Source organism: Gallinula chloropus (assembly GCF_964237585.1).
Source record: "Gallinula chloropus genome assembly, chromosome: 2".
In the NCBI taxonomy this organism is placed as follows: domain Eukaryota; kingdom Metazoa; phylum Chordata; class Aves; order Gruiformes; family Rallidae; genus Gallinula; species Gallinula chloropus.
The window spans coordinates 23722798-23741605 of record NC_140086.1 but is presented as its reverse complement, the minus strand read 5'-3'; the positions used below and the strand labels follow the sequence as shown (position 1 = coordinate 23741605).

Here is an 18808-nt window from a genome sequence, read left to right as displayed (position 1 = left end):
ACGCATCTAAACCTCTCATTTTTTTCTGTTATAATTCATGTTGCGGTGATGACATGGTAAGTGTTCTGAGATGTTGGCAAATTTTCCTTTCTGGGTCTGAAACGACAGCCTAAAAGGAAGGGGAGGTCTCTTTCAGATCTGTTGTGACTCGTATCGTCATACTGCAGTCCGTGTCAACCAAATTGCATCCATTTATGAAAAGTGACTTCATAAACACAATTAAAGCCAAAAAATAACTACCCCAGGGATGATGTATTTCTTAACCTCTTTGTGACCTGGTGAATGAATTGTGAGCCTGAAATCTTGTCTGTTGTTTCCAATTACATCACCTGGTCTAATAAAAGACATTCCCTCTTCCTGAAAAACGCCATTGCTTTTGTTTATTTTGGTGTAGGAAGAACCTATCCAGTTAGGGTTGCTATGTTGTGTAAAGGCTCTGTAGCTTTTATTTGGTATTTGTGCAAATATCATAGATTTTCTTTACAGTGATTACTTTGGCAACAGTTGAAGTCCCAGCGGCCAGGCAGTCTGTGACTACAAAATCCCCAGTGGAACTAAAAACGATGGTCAGGTTGTGGTTCCAGGTTTGAAAGGTGAGGCACAGTCAGAAGTGCAAGGCTTCCAGAAAGTAGTCAAATTATCTGTCCATGTTTTTCTAACAAACTTGTTATTGGCATAAACTTTTAAAATTCTGTATACTTAAACCAGCCTGTTTCCACTTTACCACTTTGTTTGAAATAATCTAATTAGGAATTTGTGGATTTCAGGTTTCTACTCCATTGAAATGTTTGAGCTTCGTGATTAACAAAACCAGTGATAGATAACAGCATAAGCAACCTTATTCAAATATATTTTGATACATTTTCCTAAGACAAATTTGCCCACGTTCAGTACGGCATTACATGTACACGTCTGGAAAAATTGCAGCATTTTTCCAAGCAGGAGGCATGAGATTACTATAATCCGTAGCCTCCACCGCAGTATTAATTAGCACGGCTCGCTAACCAGGGACGTAATATTTGTAAATGAAACTCTAGAAGGGCATCAGTAAGGAACAGGATGTTGAAGCCAAATGGAAAACATGAACCAATAAAAAGGCTGAACTAGCTAGAAGTGCAAGCTCAGCCTTTGAAGTTAGTTCAAGTACTGCATGCTTTAATTTTGGTGTAATCTTATGATGGGGGTACAAACAAGAACTCAGAAACAGATTTTGTAACATTTGGCCCAATCGTAGATGAATCAGTTTGTTGATGGTTACCAACAATTGCACAGCCAGAGAAGCTGTGGTCTTTGTTAAATTAGATTGAATAATTGGCTTCAGTGGGAGTTTCGGGTGCAGAGCAAATGAAGTGTCACGGCCCTTGACTGTCGTAAGATTCCTTAGCAGAGGCTAAGCTTTTGCATTCAGAACAACCTGAATACGGATTCGGAGAAAATAAGACCCCTGAGAGTTCATTTACTCACTCCCCTGCACCAATATGGGTCTGAAAATGTGTAGTCACTGCTGGCAGATGTGCGTATCTTATCTGTGTTTAGAACCCCTCTGATGACAATAAGGATACCAAAAGCTCTCTGGGCAGTTTGTTTCCAAGTCTTAACCAGTGTCTCGGAATACAGTCTGTGATGAGTACTGCATTACCTTGGCAAGCCTTACTAAGCCGATGTATTTCTGTGCGTTGATTTAGTTCTGCTTTTCTGGTTTGGGTTTTTTTAATGTATTTTCTCATGGAGCTGCGGTGACAAAGCAGTGCTGCTTTCCTGGTGTTTCAGGCAGGCAGAAAGCCTTTCAGACAGCTTTCTGAAGGCCCACTACTGCCACGTGTGGGGCACCTCTGGAGGTGTGAATTAAGGGAATGAGTTTCAATGCATTCGGCAAATTTCAGGACCGAGCAGCCAGGAGTTAAGACGATTTTGAACTGGAAGATAACTGGAAGATGAACAGAGCTACACGCACTCTCCTATTTTAGGTCAAGTATTCAGTTCATTAGTTTGAAAATAGTAAGTTATCATAGTCTTTAGTGAATGGCCCAACACATGCTGTTAATTAGTTTCTCATTTGGGAGAAAAAACAGGGAAAGTTATTTTTTGTTTCTTGCATATGCTTTCTAGAGGAGAAAGAACTCCCATAAAGTGTATTTTCTCTTTCCAGCAGCCTTGCAGACCTCTGGAAAGAGCCATACTCCTTAAAAAGCAGGCGTAATGGCTCTGTCCTCTGAAATGCAAGTGGGTACAGGCACAAATGTTTTAATGAAATGTGAATACCTTCATATAAAAAAAAAATAGAAGAAAATGGTTGGAAAATTGTATTAGGAAAAAGATTATATACACCAAACGTAAGCTCTGTGTGATTATGACAATAAAATAGTTTACCCAAAGGTGGCAATTTTATGCATATATGTGTATATATATATGCACACAAGCACACATGAATCCAGTAAATATAGATTTATATAGACGTGTATACCTGCCTGTATACACATCCAAAACTGTAAAGGTGAAAATTCCTCCAGAGACATGATCAATCCAATTCCCAAAGTACCTTTTTCAGGAATGAATGGTAAACTGATGAGGGTCAGAGGTTTCACAAAACCAGTACAGATCGGCTGGGGCTCAGAGTGGGATGAAATTAATTTATTTGCCTACAGGTGAAAACTAGTAAGAAGGCTAAAGTTTGTATTAACCAGGCCATAGGCACCACAGCCTGTTCTAAGGAATATTTCCAATGAAATCTCTGCATTTACTGACTTTGACAGATGGTGAACATTGCATAAGCTATTGTGTGCCTGTGCATTCCTTGAGTGTGATGCTGTGTTTCTTGCTTGCTTGTCTTGTCATTTGTTTCATTTAACTTTCTCATTAATGGCACAGTTGCTTTGCTTTGTTGAAAACCCCTTTTCTGAGAAGCGAGTATTCCTTTCTTTTTAAACTTCTTGCCAACAAAAGATTTTCAAACGCATATGGTACAGAGGAATCGTGTACAAGATTGTTCTAGAGGAAAAAGAAGTATCTAAAATTAAAAGCACAGATCCGGTTACTACATTTCCACTTTTGCTTTGACATGAAAACTCGACATGAGAAATGCCCACAGTTCATCGCGTGCACCGAACAAATACATAATTAATGTGGAATAAGCAACACCGTTGTCAATGCTTTCACATACATTACCATGAAACTAAAATACTTTAATTAGTAGAGAAGTAGAGGAAAATACAAAAGAAAAAAAAATCCATCCTGTGCTTGACATAGAACTTAGCTTGGCTCAACAAATATTAAAAATAGGAGAATCTCATCTGTACCTTGACAACCCTTACCATGCTAAGACAGCTTAGTGGGTCCCGTGTAACTCCAGTCTGCTCCTGCACTCTGATAAATTATTACTTGGCAGAACAGTATCCATCATGGTCATTGTCAAATGCTTTGCTAAATCACTGGTACAAATCAAAATGTGTGAGTTTGTTAGCAGGTAGGTAGAAATTGTAGATTTTGATGGTTTGTATTAATCCAACATGTTGGACTGACAGAACCTTATTTGAAGGCTACGTAATAAGAGAAAAAATAAAAAACTATATGGAAATACCATGTGGCTTCTGATTTGGGAACTACAATTTAGCCTATTAGACATGGACCAGTGCCAAAAGTGCACATTCAAACAATCATGCATGAAGGAGTTAGAAACACAGATGTGAATTATAACTCTCTGAAATCCTGGGAATGCTCCAAATCAGGCCATTAGACGTAGGTTTGAACTGTGAGTACAGATCCAGATCTAGAATTTTTGTTCAAACTTGTCTTTCCCCAACATTTTTACAGCAACTACTGAATGTATTAAAACCAGCAATGTTCCATAAGCTTAAAAATAAAAAAAAACTGTTAACTCCATCTTAGCTGTATTCCAACATGATTCACAACGACGGACTGAAGCATTTCTAGAAAAGGCAGTGACAAAAATCATCAGCTGAATGTAATGGGACAGATTAAGCAGGTCAAATTCAAGCTGGGTTACTGCAGCTCCGTTGGCCACATACAGCTACACAGTCACCACTTTGGCCCAGATTTTAACATTAGAAACATAAATAATTTAAGGCTTTTCTCTTCCAAGTTTGGGACAGAACTGTGAAACATCTGGTTTCTTTTCAATCACTTTTACACACACACGAGCTGAAGTCGATAGTTTCGACTGGAGCAGAGCGCTGGGTGGGATTGAGGCTGGCCAGAGGCTGGCCATTTCACAAGCGGACAAGGGGTAGCGGCTAGAAAATGTCTGCAAGGCTGTAATACTGTGTAGGGCTAAAGGCACAGCAGGAGCAGGACACCTGCCCTTCTTCAGCCCTCTCAGTAGTAGGAACCTTAGGGTCCCACACTGATGTAAGTACTCAGTTCCTTGATACTTTTATCTGCAGACTTCATTCATGCAGGTTTATCTTTTGTTCAAACATATTTGCTCAGTGATTCTCTGTAAAAGGTGTAGGAGGTGTGGCACACACCAATCTGGCCATGACCACCCACTACTGTTTGATTAGAGAACAAGTAACAGAGAGAGGGTCTGCTCAACTTGGTCTACTGCTGTGTCTGCAAAGCGCTTCTCTTCATTGCTCATCTCAGCGCCTAATGAAGAAATACTAGATTTCCACACCTTGAAAGGGACAAACCCACAGCTCAGGGCGTAAGACTGTTTCCCATTAACAGCACTTTAAGAAACAGCCATTACAAAGAAGAGATGATGATCATGATGATGATTAGAGAGAAAATATTTTGCCCCCTTGGCCTGGTGACCACCATTACCACTCTTACAAAGCATTCTAAGTGTACACCTTAATAACAGAATCCAGCACGATATATTTTCAGGAATTAATCTCATAGTCTGATAGATACTATGTGTCTTGCCATAGCGGGAGAGAAGTCAGATGTACAAAGCAAAATGTATAAAGCCCCTTTCCTGAAGTGTGTAGTCACAGAACAGATCTCAGGAACAAGAAGAAAAAACAGCAGCTCAAGCTTTCTGAGGTGAAAGAGAGTCACCATTTAGAACAACATCCTTTATTTAGTCTCTGACATGTAACTAGTGTCTCTAACACTACGTGTTCAGTCTCCAGGCTCTCTGCTGCAACCAGCAACAGTCTCAGGATGAGACTAAACCCACCATTCCGTTTCAGATGTATCACCAGATAGCGGTTGTGAGGTGTCTGCGACGGCATCAGATGGCATTCAGTAACCCAGAGGTGAATGGGTTCCTGTCTCTTAATATATTCTCTGTCCATTTGCTCAGTATTTCTTTTAAATTAACACAAAATAGGCACGCTATGGCCTGCATACACCCATATACATACACATGATACATTGCAGTTAACCTGGGGACAGAACTGCAAGCGGGACTGAGGGCTGTCATCAGTTTGCAGAACTTTGAGTGGATAGAGACAGTTTGCAAAATTCTGCTCCCTCACTGCAGTACACAAAGTACTTTTGTTTGTTTGTTTGTTTTCAAGTTTGATAGACGTGTATGGTATTAATCACAGTACTGTCTGGGACAGTAGTTTCTGTGTAGGGACTGGTAAATTTTCCTTAAAAATTTGGCAAGGGTGGAACATACTCACAAGGAGCTTTATCATCTGTGACAAATATTTGGATAATATTTTTCATTTTAGATGTAATCCAAGCAGGATTCAAGTCAAAGCTACCAGCATAAGATAAGCATTGTCTACATGTTATTTGACTGTCTCAAAATGCTAGGAAGGCATCAGTGCAAGCCAGAAACTGACTGCCATGCTCCAGCAGTTGGTTGCGTGCACTGTGCTGACCACAGCAGCAGAAGGTGGCCCTACACGTATTTTTTAGACTGACATACATCACTGCATTTATGGCATTTCGTGCTGCTGCTTTGCCTTTCACATTAATGAGTGGTAGCCCACACAGTACCACATGTGCTCTGCTCACTACAAGATGCTACATTCCATCCTCCTCAGATGTACTGAGCACTGAAGTTTACTGCATCTCTGAAATTTAGAGAAACATGAAAAACAGGGACAAGAATTTTCTGGTTTACTCCCTTGTGACTTCCACCCAAGATGTCTGTCTCAGGTAATGCCACGCAAGCAAGCAACCCAAACAGAAGGAGTGAAGATGAATGCAGCTTGAAACAAACTCTGTCTCTGAACTATAGGGAAAGTAAGAACTGAAACAATGATCTCCCTTGCTCGTTCTGTGAGAGGAGAGGATGGGGCCAGACTCTTTTCAGTGGTGCCCAGTAACAGGACAAGGGGCAACAGGCACAAACTGGAGCACAGGAAGTTCCATCTCAATATGAGGAAAGACTTCTTCACTGTGGGGGTGACAGGCTGCCCAGAGAAATTGTGGAATCTCCTTCTCTAGAGATATTCAAAACCCACCTGGACACAATCCTGTGCAGCCTGCTCTGTGTGATCCTGCTTTGGCAGGGGGATTGAACTGGATCATCTTCAGAAGTACCTTCTAACCCCCACTCTTCTTTGGTTCAGTGCAAGGATGTATTAGCAAGGCAGCTATATCCATAAAAGTGAACATCTTTCTTCCCTGCCAGCCTGTCTAAAGCATCTCCCATTGAAAATCCCATACAATTCTTGGTCATTGTGTCAACAGAGAAAAAGTCTATTAATTGTCCTTACTTGCCACTCCACACTGAGGAGAAAAGCACATGCATATGGCCCTTAGATCTAAGAGCTCCAAGTGAGGAATCTTTACTCCTGACAAATGACGCAGGGCTGCATGACTCCATTTCCTTGTCCAAGAGATTGGAAGGGGTAATGCAAGACAGTCCCATCCCTAACTCAAGGGGAGTCCTTAGAAACTCAGCAAGTTGGAGCTCACTCATCTTCCCTTCTCTTACATGAGTTACGCACATGTAGAGAAGAATGGAGCCAACAACTTTGTGGCTGAGGACTGGTGTTTAAAGTGGTCTGAGAAATGCATAGGGGTCTATCATCATCCTGCCCCCTGCCTAGAAGTTAATTCTGCCCCTACCCCCTCTTAAGTCCACAATTAATCCTTTGGCCCTAGTCCCAACATCAACTCTGCTCCAATTCTTTTTAAAACTCTTAAAATTGTAAAAACAAGCAAGAAAGTTGGGAAAGTTACACAAAATCTGTGATCTCCTGCAACCTTCTGATGAGTAATGCTGTGGGAGGAATGACATTTTACAAAAGTTCTCCATCACATCTGTGTCCTGATATATTTTAAGCCCTTCCTGTGGATCAAAACTCAGAAATGAGGCAGAAGGTGTACTTTGGACCAAGACTCAGACTGGATTTGGAGCGAACCACAACAATGTTTGATTTTATGATGGCTCAGACGCCTCATGAGTTATCCTTGATGAATAGAAGTTACGTGAACTGCAGTACTGAGAGCACCGTGCGCCAAGACACACCGCTTCAGGGCAGTCAGTCCAATGCCGTGTTTTACTTACTCATTAGATCAGGCACTGAAGAACTGGGTTTCATTATAAGATCTTCAGGACCAAGACCACCTAATTGTTTGTACCATGCTTACTTCAGTGGAACCTTACTTTGATTTGAGCCTCAAGGTGCACTGTTTAATAAATGAGTAACAAAAGAGTCAGTATCACAATCATGTTGATATGCAACAGATTTGAGATTTTATTTTCTACCCTTGACTAATGTCCTGTGGTTCTTAATAATATTCCAAGTAACAACAAACCTTGTGTGCACATTACTTTTGCGTCTCCTGCCCGCCTCCATTAAATGTCTCTGCATTTCTGTCCTCACAGAGATTTTTTATTTGCCTGCAAAAGGTAAGAGAATGTCACTGTTGTGTTGCACCAGTTGAAATAGTCAGAACAGTTCTTCAATAAATGCACCAAAAGAGAGAAACAAGGGGTGGTTGTGTTTGCCCTCACTAGCAGCCAGTCTCCCACCAAGCTACTCGCTCACCACCCATTCTCCCAAAGCAGGACAAGGGGAGAAAAGAGGAAGAACAGAAAAGAGAAAGTTTGTGGGTGAAGACGAAGACAGGGACGTTGCTTACCAATTATTGTTGCAGGCAAAACACTCAAATTGGGAGCATTAATTTATTGCTAATTATAATAAATCACTACTGATTTGGGTAGTAGGAAACAAACACAAGAAAAATATTTACACACTTAGAGAAAAGACTTTTTCTCCACCTGTCCCAGGTTTGAGTTCACTTCAAGCACCTCTCCTCCCCTCCTTGTTCTTGCCACAGGTTACACCTGGTCCCTTCGGTGAGTGAGGCACTGAGCAACACTGGGTTGCCACCATCATGGCTGCTGGACTCAGCTGTGCCCTGTGATGGGTTCATTGAAGCTGGCTGGAACTGGCTATGCCCTGGCAGCCCTGGCCTCTCTCAGAGGCCGCCCTGCAGCTTTGCTGTCAGTACCTTGCCATTTACCCCCGATACACAAGGTGCGGCCTCCTCTGTAACAAAGTGAAGAGAACCTGTCCCATCAAGAGCACCAGTGGTGTTTGTAGATATCCCACCCCAGCAGCAGAGGGATGAGATCACTGCAGAGAGCACAGCTGAGGAGAACCACTGGAGGGTCATGATGGAAGAAGAGGAAACCACTCAAGGGCAGTGGGAACACTCGAGATATTGGAAGGGTCTGGACAGGGTGGGCAAATTCCAGTGGTGTTGGAGAGCAAGCTGCAACTGAGGCTGGTGGCAGAGACCTTCAAACTACTCAAGACCTCTACTGTCTCATCACGTTAGCCTGTACCACAGTCTGCCTGATAGGAATGCAACTCTCAGAGGTTTTGAATAGCAGTGTGGGCCAAGGACTGCTGGGTTGGTCTGCAGCAAGGACTGCAGCTGCCCTGCTGGCACTCTTGGAGCACTGGGCCCCACTGGAGGTTTCTCAGCTACCGAGAAGGACCAAAGCCCCTGTGCAAGGACTCCCCACACTGATGGAGCTCTGTGTGAAGCACAACCACAGTACAAAAAGGCATGAATGCATGAAATACACTAACACCTGCAGGGGTGCATAGGTTCCAAGGCAAGGGATGAATTTAACTGGAGCTAGAGGAGGTGGTAAGAGAGCAGAAACAGAAAGCAAAGGAAGAGCAAGGAATGCTGCAGTTTCTTCTGAAGCCACAAACTAAAAATGCTGCCACAGGAAGAGTATGTTCAGGCACTAGGAAGTTTAGGAGGACCAGTGAGGGCAGGACAGCAAAATGGCAGCACTGAAGTACAGAATTAGAAAAAGAAAGAGGGGCAGAGAAAGAAGGGGAGAAATAGTCCAAGATCTGTTATGTCTTTTAAGTCCATCTAATTTCAGGATAGGCTTAAAAAACCGAAACAAAACCTCCTGGGGATTCTTCCATGTAGGAATTCAACCTCTGAAGCAAAATCTGTTTTCTGTCTTTATCAGATCTCTTTGCTGTCCCACCTCTTTCTCCCATTAGAATATTTAATTTGCTTCGGCAGAGATGATCTATTGCTAGTTCTGTGTCAGGCCCTTGCCAGTAACTCCATGAGCTCTGAGCTTCCTCCAGTCATCCCAGGCTCCTATTTAAAATATGTTAACTGGAAAGCTGAGATAACGTAATTTCAGACATTACCATTCAGCAACAAAATTCCATCTGGTCAATATTAGGTCCAGTAACCATGGTTGGAGAGAAAAATAATCTTGCTTTCATGTTGAAGCTGCACAGCTTCAGTTAAACATGATTTGGAGTGGCATAACTTGCTACTAATGAGTATCAGCACTGATAGCAGGGAAACTAGCTTGTAAGAATCCAAATTTCAAAGCACACTTGTTGGCAGTCTGGTACTCACTTTCTGTTTCTTGGCAAGATTTGAGTGTTTCTCCAAAATCACACTACTCTTTGGAGAAATGGTGGATTTTTTGGAGTTTCCAGGCTTTGGGAAGGACATAGACGAGGTACCTGCATATGAAAATAAAATTAAAAATAATAGGAAACTCTAGGGGTTTAATATTACGTAGTGCTATTGCTAGCCTTACTGCTAAGTGGAGCTATTTAATGAACAAACATGTCATAATATCCACAGGGAAAACCTAAGAGGATATTCATGGCTGAAGCAATGCCTCTTACATCCTCTGAAAGCATGCTGACAAACTGGGGAGAAAAAGCTTCACAGCTCTGGTTCTATGCAAAGTGATGGAGCACAGGACACCAGGGAGGTGAAATATATGTATGAACCAAATAGGATTGCCATGTCATTCTGCAGAACGAAGAAATGGGCACAGTCCTCTCTGCAGCAGGGCCCATGTAGTAAAGGGAACAATGATACACTGCAACTTTCCCTTTCTCAGGAAACTTCTCACTCACGAATGCATAGAGCAACTCCTCTGCAGCCAGCACGAGAGAGGCAGAGGTTTCCAAAAGACAATGAAGTTGCACTGAGACAATTTCCTCTAAGATATAAGCTTGTCTTCCTAAAGTACAGAGCTTGGTTAGCAACCTGTAACGAATGATGATGAGTTTTTCTCCAGATCCTCTTGCATTTTAAGGAGTGTTCTCTCCTGCTCCAAGGCTTCTATGTACTTGGAATAGGACCAGGAAGCCTGCAAGAACCATTAAAAACCATCAGCCTCCAGACAATATCACTTGGAGTTCCTGGTCCATTTCAACAGTGAGACATGAAACTTGTTTATGTTCTATCCCTGTTATTGAATAGTCACAATTATTAAGAAGTTTTGCATAACAATACTGGAATCATGAGAAAAATAGTATTGCTACAAATAAGCAAATCTCAAAACACCATGAAATGCAATTTAAGCACATTTGACACATACATAGTTTGCATTCATTTATTCCCCATTCCTGGTCTGAGTCCTGTTCTTTCATCTTAAGAACCCTAGTTACAGGAGAGCTTTCCTCTCCCAAAATATCAAATTTTTGTGCTATTGATTTTATCTCCCTGAACCATCCTCCCAGCATGTCCGTTCAAAGGTCTCATCAGCCTCAGTTTTCTGCCTGCCCTCCCCAGCAGAATACTGCTACCACTAGAGTCAGATCAACTGGAGATGTCATCCTCTCCTTCTCTAGGGAACAAACGCTGCTCTTTCCTTTGGAACAAACACAATTCAGGTTCAATGTAAATTTTAGATCACTCTCCCAAATCAGTATGGGAACTAGACTTTCATTAGGCCTTTTTTCCTTACAGCCTGAGGACTTTGCAGACAATTTGTAATTTCATGACTCAGTAAGAACACCTAGCATCTTCCTGTAGCAGAATGGGACTTGGAGAAGAAACTGGTCTATGAGGGCTTAGGCATACTGTATTGATACACTGGCTCACCCAACTCAGTATTTTTAAGTAGGTATGAGTGCAGGTTAAATGTTTCATTTAAGGGATAAGAATGTGAACTTAACCATGTGGTTTGTACTGTGGCTTCATATTTTGAAGGTATTTTAGACTGCCTGTTTCTATATTCTGCTCATTGCTAACGTAATGCCACAGGAAGAGCTCTCCAAATGTAAGCAGTGGCCAAAGTGTGATTTACTTCTGCATCTCATGATGTAGTTGTGAATATGTGGGTGCACAAATTTCCCCTTATGTTACACCAGTGTCAGCTCAGCTATGAATGATCACCTGATATACCAAGGTGGCATTGTCTGTTCTTCCTGTTTCTCCTTTTCACCGTGTTTTTAGTGCATCATGAGAATTGTTCTGGAAGAAGTACTGAGAAGCTGTTTTCTGCTGGATTTTCTATCCAAATAGCTCTATTTTCTAAATGAGTTCAGCTTCAGTTTTGACATAAGAGCAGAACTGGACTCAAGTCTAAACCAAATTCTTTCAAGATGGAGATTTTCCAAATAATGAAAAATTTCTTATTCCAGATTTTGACTCCCTTTCCTTCAACTTACCTTTAATAAAGTTTGTTTTTAAATCTACACACCTAAAGGGCTTAATATGTTGTTAGATATTAATACTACTCAGAACCTAAATCTTAAAAAAATATTGCCTGTAAGATAGGTACTCTTAGAAAGTATGAACAGTTGTTAAAGAATGAACCATATGACAGTGGTACTCAAAACCACTCAATTCCCACAAGATCATTTTATCTCCATTGAGTGATGATATCTGTAGCAATATGTTTATTATTCACCTGCCACCCATATCCATCTGAAAATGATGCTCGTCCTCTCTCCACACCAATCTCATATCCCAAAGCACCGCTTGACAGACTGATGAGTTTTGTCTCTTCTTCTTTGTCCTGCCAATAATAAGACCTCATAATTAAATGTAAGAAAGAGTTACTGAGCTGAAGTAAAAAGTGAAGTCTGAGGAAGCAAAAGTTTTCATTGGAAATGAAATAGCATCACAGGCAATAATGTTTTCTAATGCCCAGTTTCACAGTTCAGCACATTGGACATAATAAAAAATAGCAGAAGATGCTACTTCTTTAAGGCATTTCTCCGTCCTAATCAACGTTTCCTGACTCCTGCAGACTGTCTTCCTTCCAGATTCAACACCTGCTCCAAAATACAGCTATGTGAGAGGGCAGATCTGCAGCAGAACATATTTTAAGGACAGAGAAACCATTGTGATCCTCTAATTTGGCCTCAGGTATAAATGTAGAACATAGGATTTCTCATGATTAATTCCAGCTTGGTCCAGTAGCCGCAAATGAACTATACAGTACATGTTAGGAAAACAGGCAGTTTCATTTGAAACATTTACAGTGAAGGACAAGGCCTTGCAACCCTTTGTAAACCATTCCAGTGATTAACTATTTGTCATTTTCATGCTGGTTTAGTGTTTTATGACGGCTGCACCTTTGCACATTCTGTCTGATGATCCCAAAACTCTCTATGAACATTAATCAATGTTCACATTTAACCTCACGTAATTAACCCCGCAACATCCCCATGAGGCAAGTAATATAACCCTGCCATGTTGCAAATGAGAAAGTAAGTAAAAAAGAGAGGTCAAATCATTCCCAAAGACACACAGAAAGTCCCTGAAAAATCTGGAAAAGAATCAGAAGCTCCTACTTCCTTGCTCTCAAGGTACCTTTTCCTTCCTCATCATCCCCACTGTCCTATGGACATGTCATCACTCAGCTGATGGAACAGGGATGCCAAAGCAAACACAGAAATAGTGTATATACAAATACACTACAGTTTGTGTTTGCTAGATTTGTCAATGAGAATGGTGAATTAAATGAGGTCTTTAATAATGTCTTCTCATAATAAATTAGGCAATGTTATGGCATATATGACATTACACCGCTTACTAACAAATAAAATTACTGCTAAAAAGCTTAAAAAGAGATGAGGGAATTGTGGAAAGTAAAAATATCCAAAACCTATTTTTGGAGGTAAAATGCAATTGTGTATACAACAAATTAAAACCACTGGCATCAAGGCAGTCTGCAAAAGGTGACTAATGGTATTTTTTTCAAGTAGGTAGTATATGCATCTAGCATTTTACGAAGGACCAGATCCACAGACAGATCAAAGCTGAGCCCGTATACCTGTGCCACACTATGGGCAAGCACATGAAGATGGAGAAGCAAGCCATACCCTCCCAAGCCAATATCTTTTAAAACAACCATTTCAGCTTAATACTGAAGCAGTCACATTATGCTGAGTGTACGAGCTTACTTCAACCTGTACCAGCCCATCCCTGCCTTCTGCATACTGAGCTTAAAAGGTTTCTCTGCATTGTGTGGCAAGGGAGTTGGAACCAGTTCATCTTTAAGGTCCCTTTGCACCCAAACCATGCTGTCATTCTGTGATTGTATGGTACTTGCATGGCATCCTTGCTGTCAGCCTCTCCTCCCCTGCACCGAGTCCATTGCCAGGAAGCTTCCAATAGGATTTTCCCCATAAATAACAAATAGGCACACACAAAAAATACTGGGAGAGTCAAACAATATCAAGTCATGCATCATTGTCCAGTGAAAATGTCCTTATTGGCCTGTTTTTTCCATTATACTGAATAAAAATCCAACTCTTATCCAGTCAGTTCAGAAAGTGAAATGAAGCCAGGTAGGTTGGGCACCCTAGGGACAACTTTTGGAGAAGGGAGAAAGTAAAATTCCTCCCCCAAGGACCATGATTGTTCTGACATAAACCCAAAATGGCAACTTATTTGTGTGTGTGGAGGGGAAGTATGTGTATAAAAAAGTTGTTTCTAACCCTCGCCAGAGCTTTCCTCTGCTTCAACATGAGCCTGGTGGGGCAGAGGAGCATAATGTTAAATGCCAAGAAATCTTTGCTTTCTACAAGCTGCCAGGTGAACCTGCTACAGCTCATGTTGGATGAATCTTATCAGTATCCTTCAGGGACACTGAATCATTTGAATAGCTTTGTTGTCACTGAGGGGACAGAAATCTCAGGCAAGAGAACAAGGAACACCGCATTCTTTAAACAATAATAGAAGGGGAAAATGGAAAACCTGTTTGTTAAACCTATTCTTTCAAGAGATTTTAAAAGTAACTGGCATACTGAGAATTATTTTTTTTTTGTAAGAAGAATAGTCTGCAAACTGTTTACTGAACTGCATTCTCTGCCTGTCACTTTCTAAAATTTCTTACCCAATTTCCCAGCTTAGAAGGGTAATTCACCTTTTCCATTTGTTCCCCATAAAAGCGAGGCTTTTGCCATCCTGGCCAAGATTTGCTCTTTACTTCCTTGATCTTAATCAGAAATCTTATAGACAGGCAACAAACAGATGGAAAAAATAAGTCTGTGAAAATGCAAAAGTGCATTACTTTGAAATATTGCATTCTTGCACTGTAAGTATTGCCAGTGGCCTTGCCAGACATATCTATATGGAGGCAACATGCTTTGGAGAAAGGGACATAAGTTCCTGGATTTTAGACTGCATTTGACATTGGTGTGTCCTTCAGTAATGCTTCACTGGTGCTCAGTTTTCACGCGTCTAAAAGAGGGTAACTAAGTGTGTGCGTTCCTACGGACACACACGTCTCTATCTGCCCAGGTACTCATCATGTGGTTCTCATCACGAGTAATATCTCCACACATGTGTACACAGTATTTAAAATATGTAAAGGTCTTTTAATGCTACTTATGATAGTTTGCAAGTCCAATCACTTCTCTGCCCTTAAAGGAATGTTCTCTCCTCAAAGCTGGCCAAACAATTGCATTTCACAAAAAATAAACTTCTGCAAAGCCTATAATCAATAGGAGAAAAATCCATTATATCTTAATAATAAAATTCCAAGAAAAACACTTTTACAAGCAAGCATTCCGCTGTAGAGGTCACAGTTCTGTTAATGTACTGAAACTGTCTGGAAACTCGTTGTGAACAGTCTAACAATTTAACTGTCAAAGCTGAGAAATATTCAAGAAAAGACAAAGACTATAAAAAGCAATTAGCCCTTTTTTTGTTTTTAATAATGTGCAAACTTTTCAAATTCTCTTTCTGAAAAACAGATACAAAACCTGTCTTGATTTTGCTTTGCATTGGGTTTTTTTTGTTTTCAGTAGTGACCCAGGACTGTAAATTCTAAAATAGGACAGTACATACTGAAAATGCAAGCAGGTCTGCCATTACTCATTGTACATGTGAACTGCACATAGATTTTTTTGTTTTTTTTTTTTTTAATTCAGCCCTATTTTTCAGTCTTTTCTTGGCACAGAAGATGACTAAAATATATTTTCCCCTCTGCTTAATGAAAGGAGTATTCAACTGACTCATCTGCCTCAAGTTAAACATACGTATATCATTGGCAGATTTGGTAACATATTGCTCTAGGACTCAGTCACATGTAAAGCTTGAATTCTAATAAAAAGATTTCAGTAGCTTTGTATCAGACCGAGAAAGAGATTTCAATTCATAGATGTTTGCTCGTGAAGAACTTTTCATGCAGTTTGTCAGCTCTCACCTGAAGATCTGGGAACTTTACCTCTGCTGTTTTGCCTTTCATCATCTGCATCTTTTTTCCCTTTTTTCTCTCCAAAGCAAGTAGAATTTTGTCACTGGCCAAATTGCTTTGGAACTTACAAAATTTTGGCCAAAATTTAAACAGAAGAGCAAAAATAGTCATCTGCACAGAAAGGAAAGAAAGAAAGAAAAGTTAATCCTGACCGTATTAAGAAAACAGAGTTTACTGTAAAATAAAATGTAGTTTACCGTGAGAATTAAATAACTATTTCTTTCTGAATACACAGCCTTGTTCCTCCCACGTACTCTGTCCTGACATTTCAGCCCAGCTTTGCTCGGCACATGCTTTTCATCAGTATGTTTATTACTGGTGAGAAATCTTCCTAAAACACAGTTAAAAGGCGCTTTCTTTTTTTATATTTCCCTAAACAATTGTTTGCATTAATGAAAACATCCATCATTTTTTACAAGTATTCTTGATAAAATATACACCAGTAGAATTGCTTTTGCACCACTGTTCCACTCAAATATTTCAAACATTCAGTTCATCGGGGAGAAGTTGGGCTTTTTTCCTTCCTTAAGAGAAAGGAAATACTTTTTTGCCTCTGGAAAGGCTCTTAAACCACATTACAGATCTATGAGCAAATCTTGGATAATTTTTAAATGATATAATCTCTCACAGGGTCTTTTTTGAACTAGAAGAAGAAAAACAATTTTAGAAAAGCAAACAGAGGGGCTCAGTGAATTCTGTTGCTGCACGTACTAAGGCTCACATTTTTCAGTTTATTTAGATGCTTAATTCTCATTGAGAAACCTGCCATCAAAGGAGCCGAGCATGCTCAGCACCTCACTGCTGCTGGCTCAACGGACCTGTAAGTGACATGTGAGTCACTGTCATATTCCCGTCACAGCTTTGGTCCAAGTTGTTCCCTTGGTGGTGAGCCACCTTTCTGGAGTTCACTGGGTTTTACACAGCCTGAAGTGAGACTTTTATTTCTCTTAGGACCTATATGAACCCTTTTCTCTGTCAAACCATTCACCTTTTGTGTTCCAAACACTTCATGGGCTCACAGTTGATGTGTAAAGGTGTTGGTGGCAATTTTGTAGGAAAGGAAGAGGAACTAGCTTTCCTGGGTTTAGAAGAGAAGACGGAGAAGAGAGTAATGAGGAAGTAAGTTCCTGGTAAAGGTTCCCAAATTGCTATTCAGTCTGATTAGTACAAAGTTCAGAGAGAAAATTGTCTACAGCCATTTAACACAGCCTTTCTGTGTTAAAGAAGGGAAAGACATTCAGTAAGTTAAGCTTTGTGCTTGACTCACATCTGCATTTTTCTCCATAAGCTACAAAAACTACAAACTTTGTATCTACAAATTCCTTCTCTGACATTAACCAACTGGTAAAGAAGAAGCAATTAAAAACACAGGCAGAATTAATTTCTACTGCTGGAATTCCTAACATAGACCTGGATAACACCTTTCCAGGATCAGCTAGCTGACAGAGATTGTCCTGTTCATTGAGCAGTAAATACCTGAAGCCTCTCTGTCATTCCCACCACCCAGTCCTGAAATTGAAATGCGTGATTGTAGTGTACACCCAGTCTTATGTACGGAGCCCAAACTGTCACATAAGGAACAAAGTTTATCCGTAAAATCAGGCACACAGACTCTAACCAGACCTGTTACAGAGATTGTCCCAGCTTCTTACCTGTGCCTCTCTAAAAATGTAAGGTCCTAGTTCTTTCCTGCGCTCCAAAATCTTCTTTGCTTGTTCAGTTGGGATGTCAATCTGCAAAGCTGGGGGTACAGCAGAATTAATGAAGCGGTCAATAATAACTGTGATCTTTTTCTGGACTGTGGCATCATCACAGTGAGAGTGGCACAAGTCCTGAAAGACAAAACGTAGCATTTTCAGTCAATGGAGAGAGAGACGCAAGACCCTTTACAGGGGCCCAGTGATCAAAGAGCAATAGTCATACAAAAATAATTATACAATAGATTCCTTCAGTATGTAGGACAAAATTCCTATAGCGATTGTGCATGGTCAAACATAAAGTTAAGGCATGAGTGGGACTTCTGCTTTGCAAATGCAGATATGTAGCAATTATTGCTTTTAGGTGATAATCTGTGCCTGCACGTTCTGATGGAACAGGATAGGTTTTATCCTACATTCAGCCTAAGCTCATTACTGGAAAATACGAGGCATTTCTGAAAAGAGAAACACACCTCGAGGTGTAAAATGCACTGCTTTCCACAGTGAGCCTGCTCTGAGCACAGGCAGGGTAACTACAAGACAAAGGAATGCTCTAAATACTCCAAGAAAAGAGGGGAATTATTTAGAGGGTACAAGGTATTATAAGCAGGGATTTTGGCACTGGAGGTGTTAATTTCAGCTACCAGTACAATCTTTCATTAATTGAAATCATCTCATTTCATCAATCATTAAGATTTTCTAATTTCCCAAAACCTCAGTGTTTGAAATCACTCTGTGCAGAACAGAATAGAAAACAAACCTGAACTTACAAGGGTGGGATCTGAAAGGCACCCTCGGGGTTTTCTACTTTTTTGAGTGTGATCCTATTGTTCTTGCAAAACCTGTTATTACTGTGTTCTCACACTCTAATGATGCTACCATTGGACTTCTGATAGGAAGGAAAAATAACTCAAAGAACTTTCTTCAAACACTTTAAAACACAAACTTTTCATCTATTAGTAAATATCAGGAAATTTCTGTAACGCTAGGAGATTATCACATATATCTACTAAAGACACAGTGAGCACTCTAGAGGATTTTCAGGAAGAGAGCTCTCTAAATGAAGAATGTACATTTAGTTTTCATATAGGAGGCTGGATATTTACTTTGCAAAGAAATTAAAAACAGGGCTTTTAACCAGAAATGTGGTATGCGAAAGAGCTGGCTTGATTTATTATGAATACTTCTTAGGTTTTTTGAAGGGAAACAAAGAATGATAACAACTACAATG

At 40.4% G+C, this 18808-nt stretch overlaps 1 protein-coding gene across 1 annotated transcript in view; it reads right to left on the bottom strand.

Moving 5' to 3' along the window:
• Positions 1 to 9726: 9726 nt before the first annotated feature.
• The window catches only part of RGS22 (regulator of G protein signaling 22), a 62221-nt gene continuing 53139 nt past the window's right edge, over positions 9727 to 18808 (bottom strand). Inside the window, exons 22-26 of the mRNA XM_084279870.1 lie at positions 17533 to 17712; positions 15851 to 15991; positions 12080 to 12187; positions 10429 to 10531; positions 9727 to 9890 (exon numbers count right to left, since the gene is read on the bottom strand). Coding sequence (XP_084135996.1) covers positions 9748 to 9890; positions 10429 to 10531; positions 12080 to 12187; positions 15851 to 15991; positions 17533 to 17712 — 675 coding nt within the window. The 3' untranslated portion in view covers positions 9727 to 9747. The remainder of the gene's footprint in view (positions 9891 to 10428; positions 10532 to 12079; positions 12188 to 15850; positions 15992 to 17532; positions 17713 to 18808) is intronic.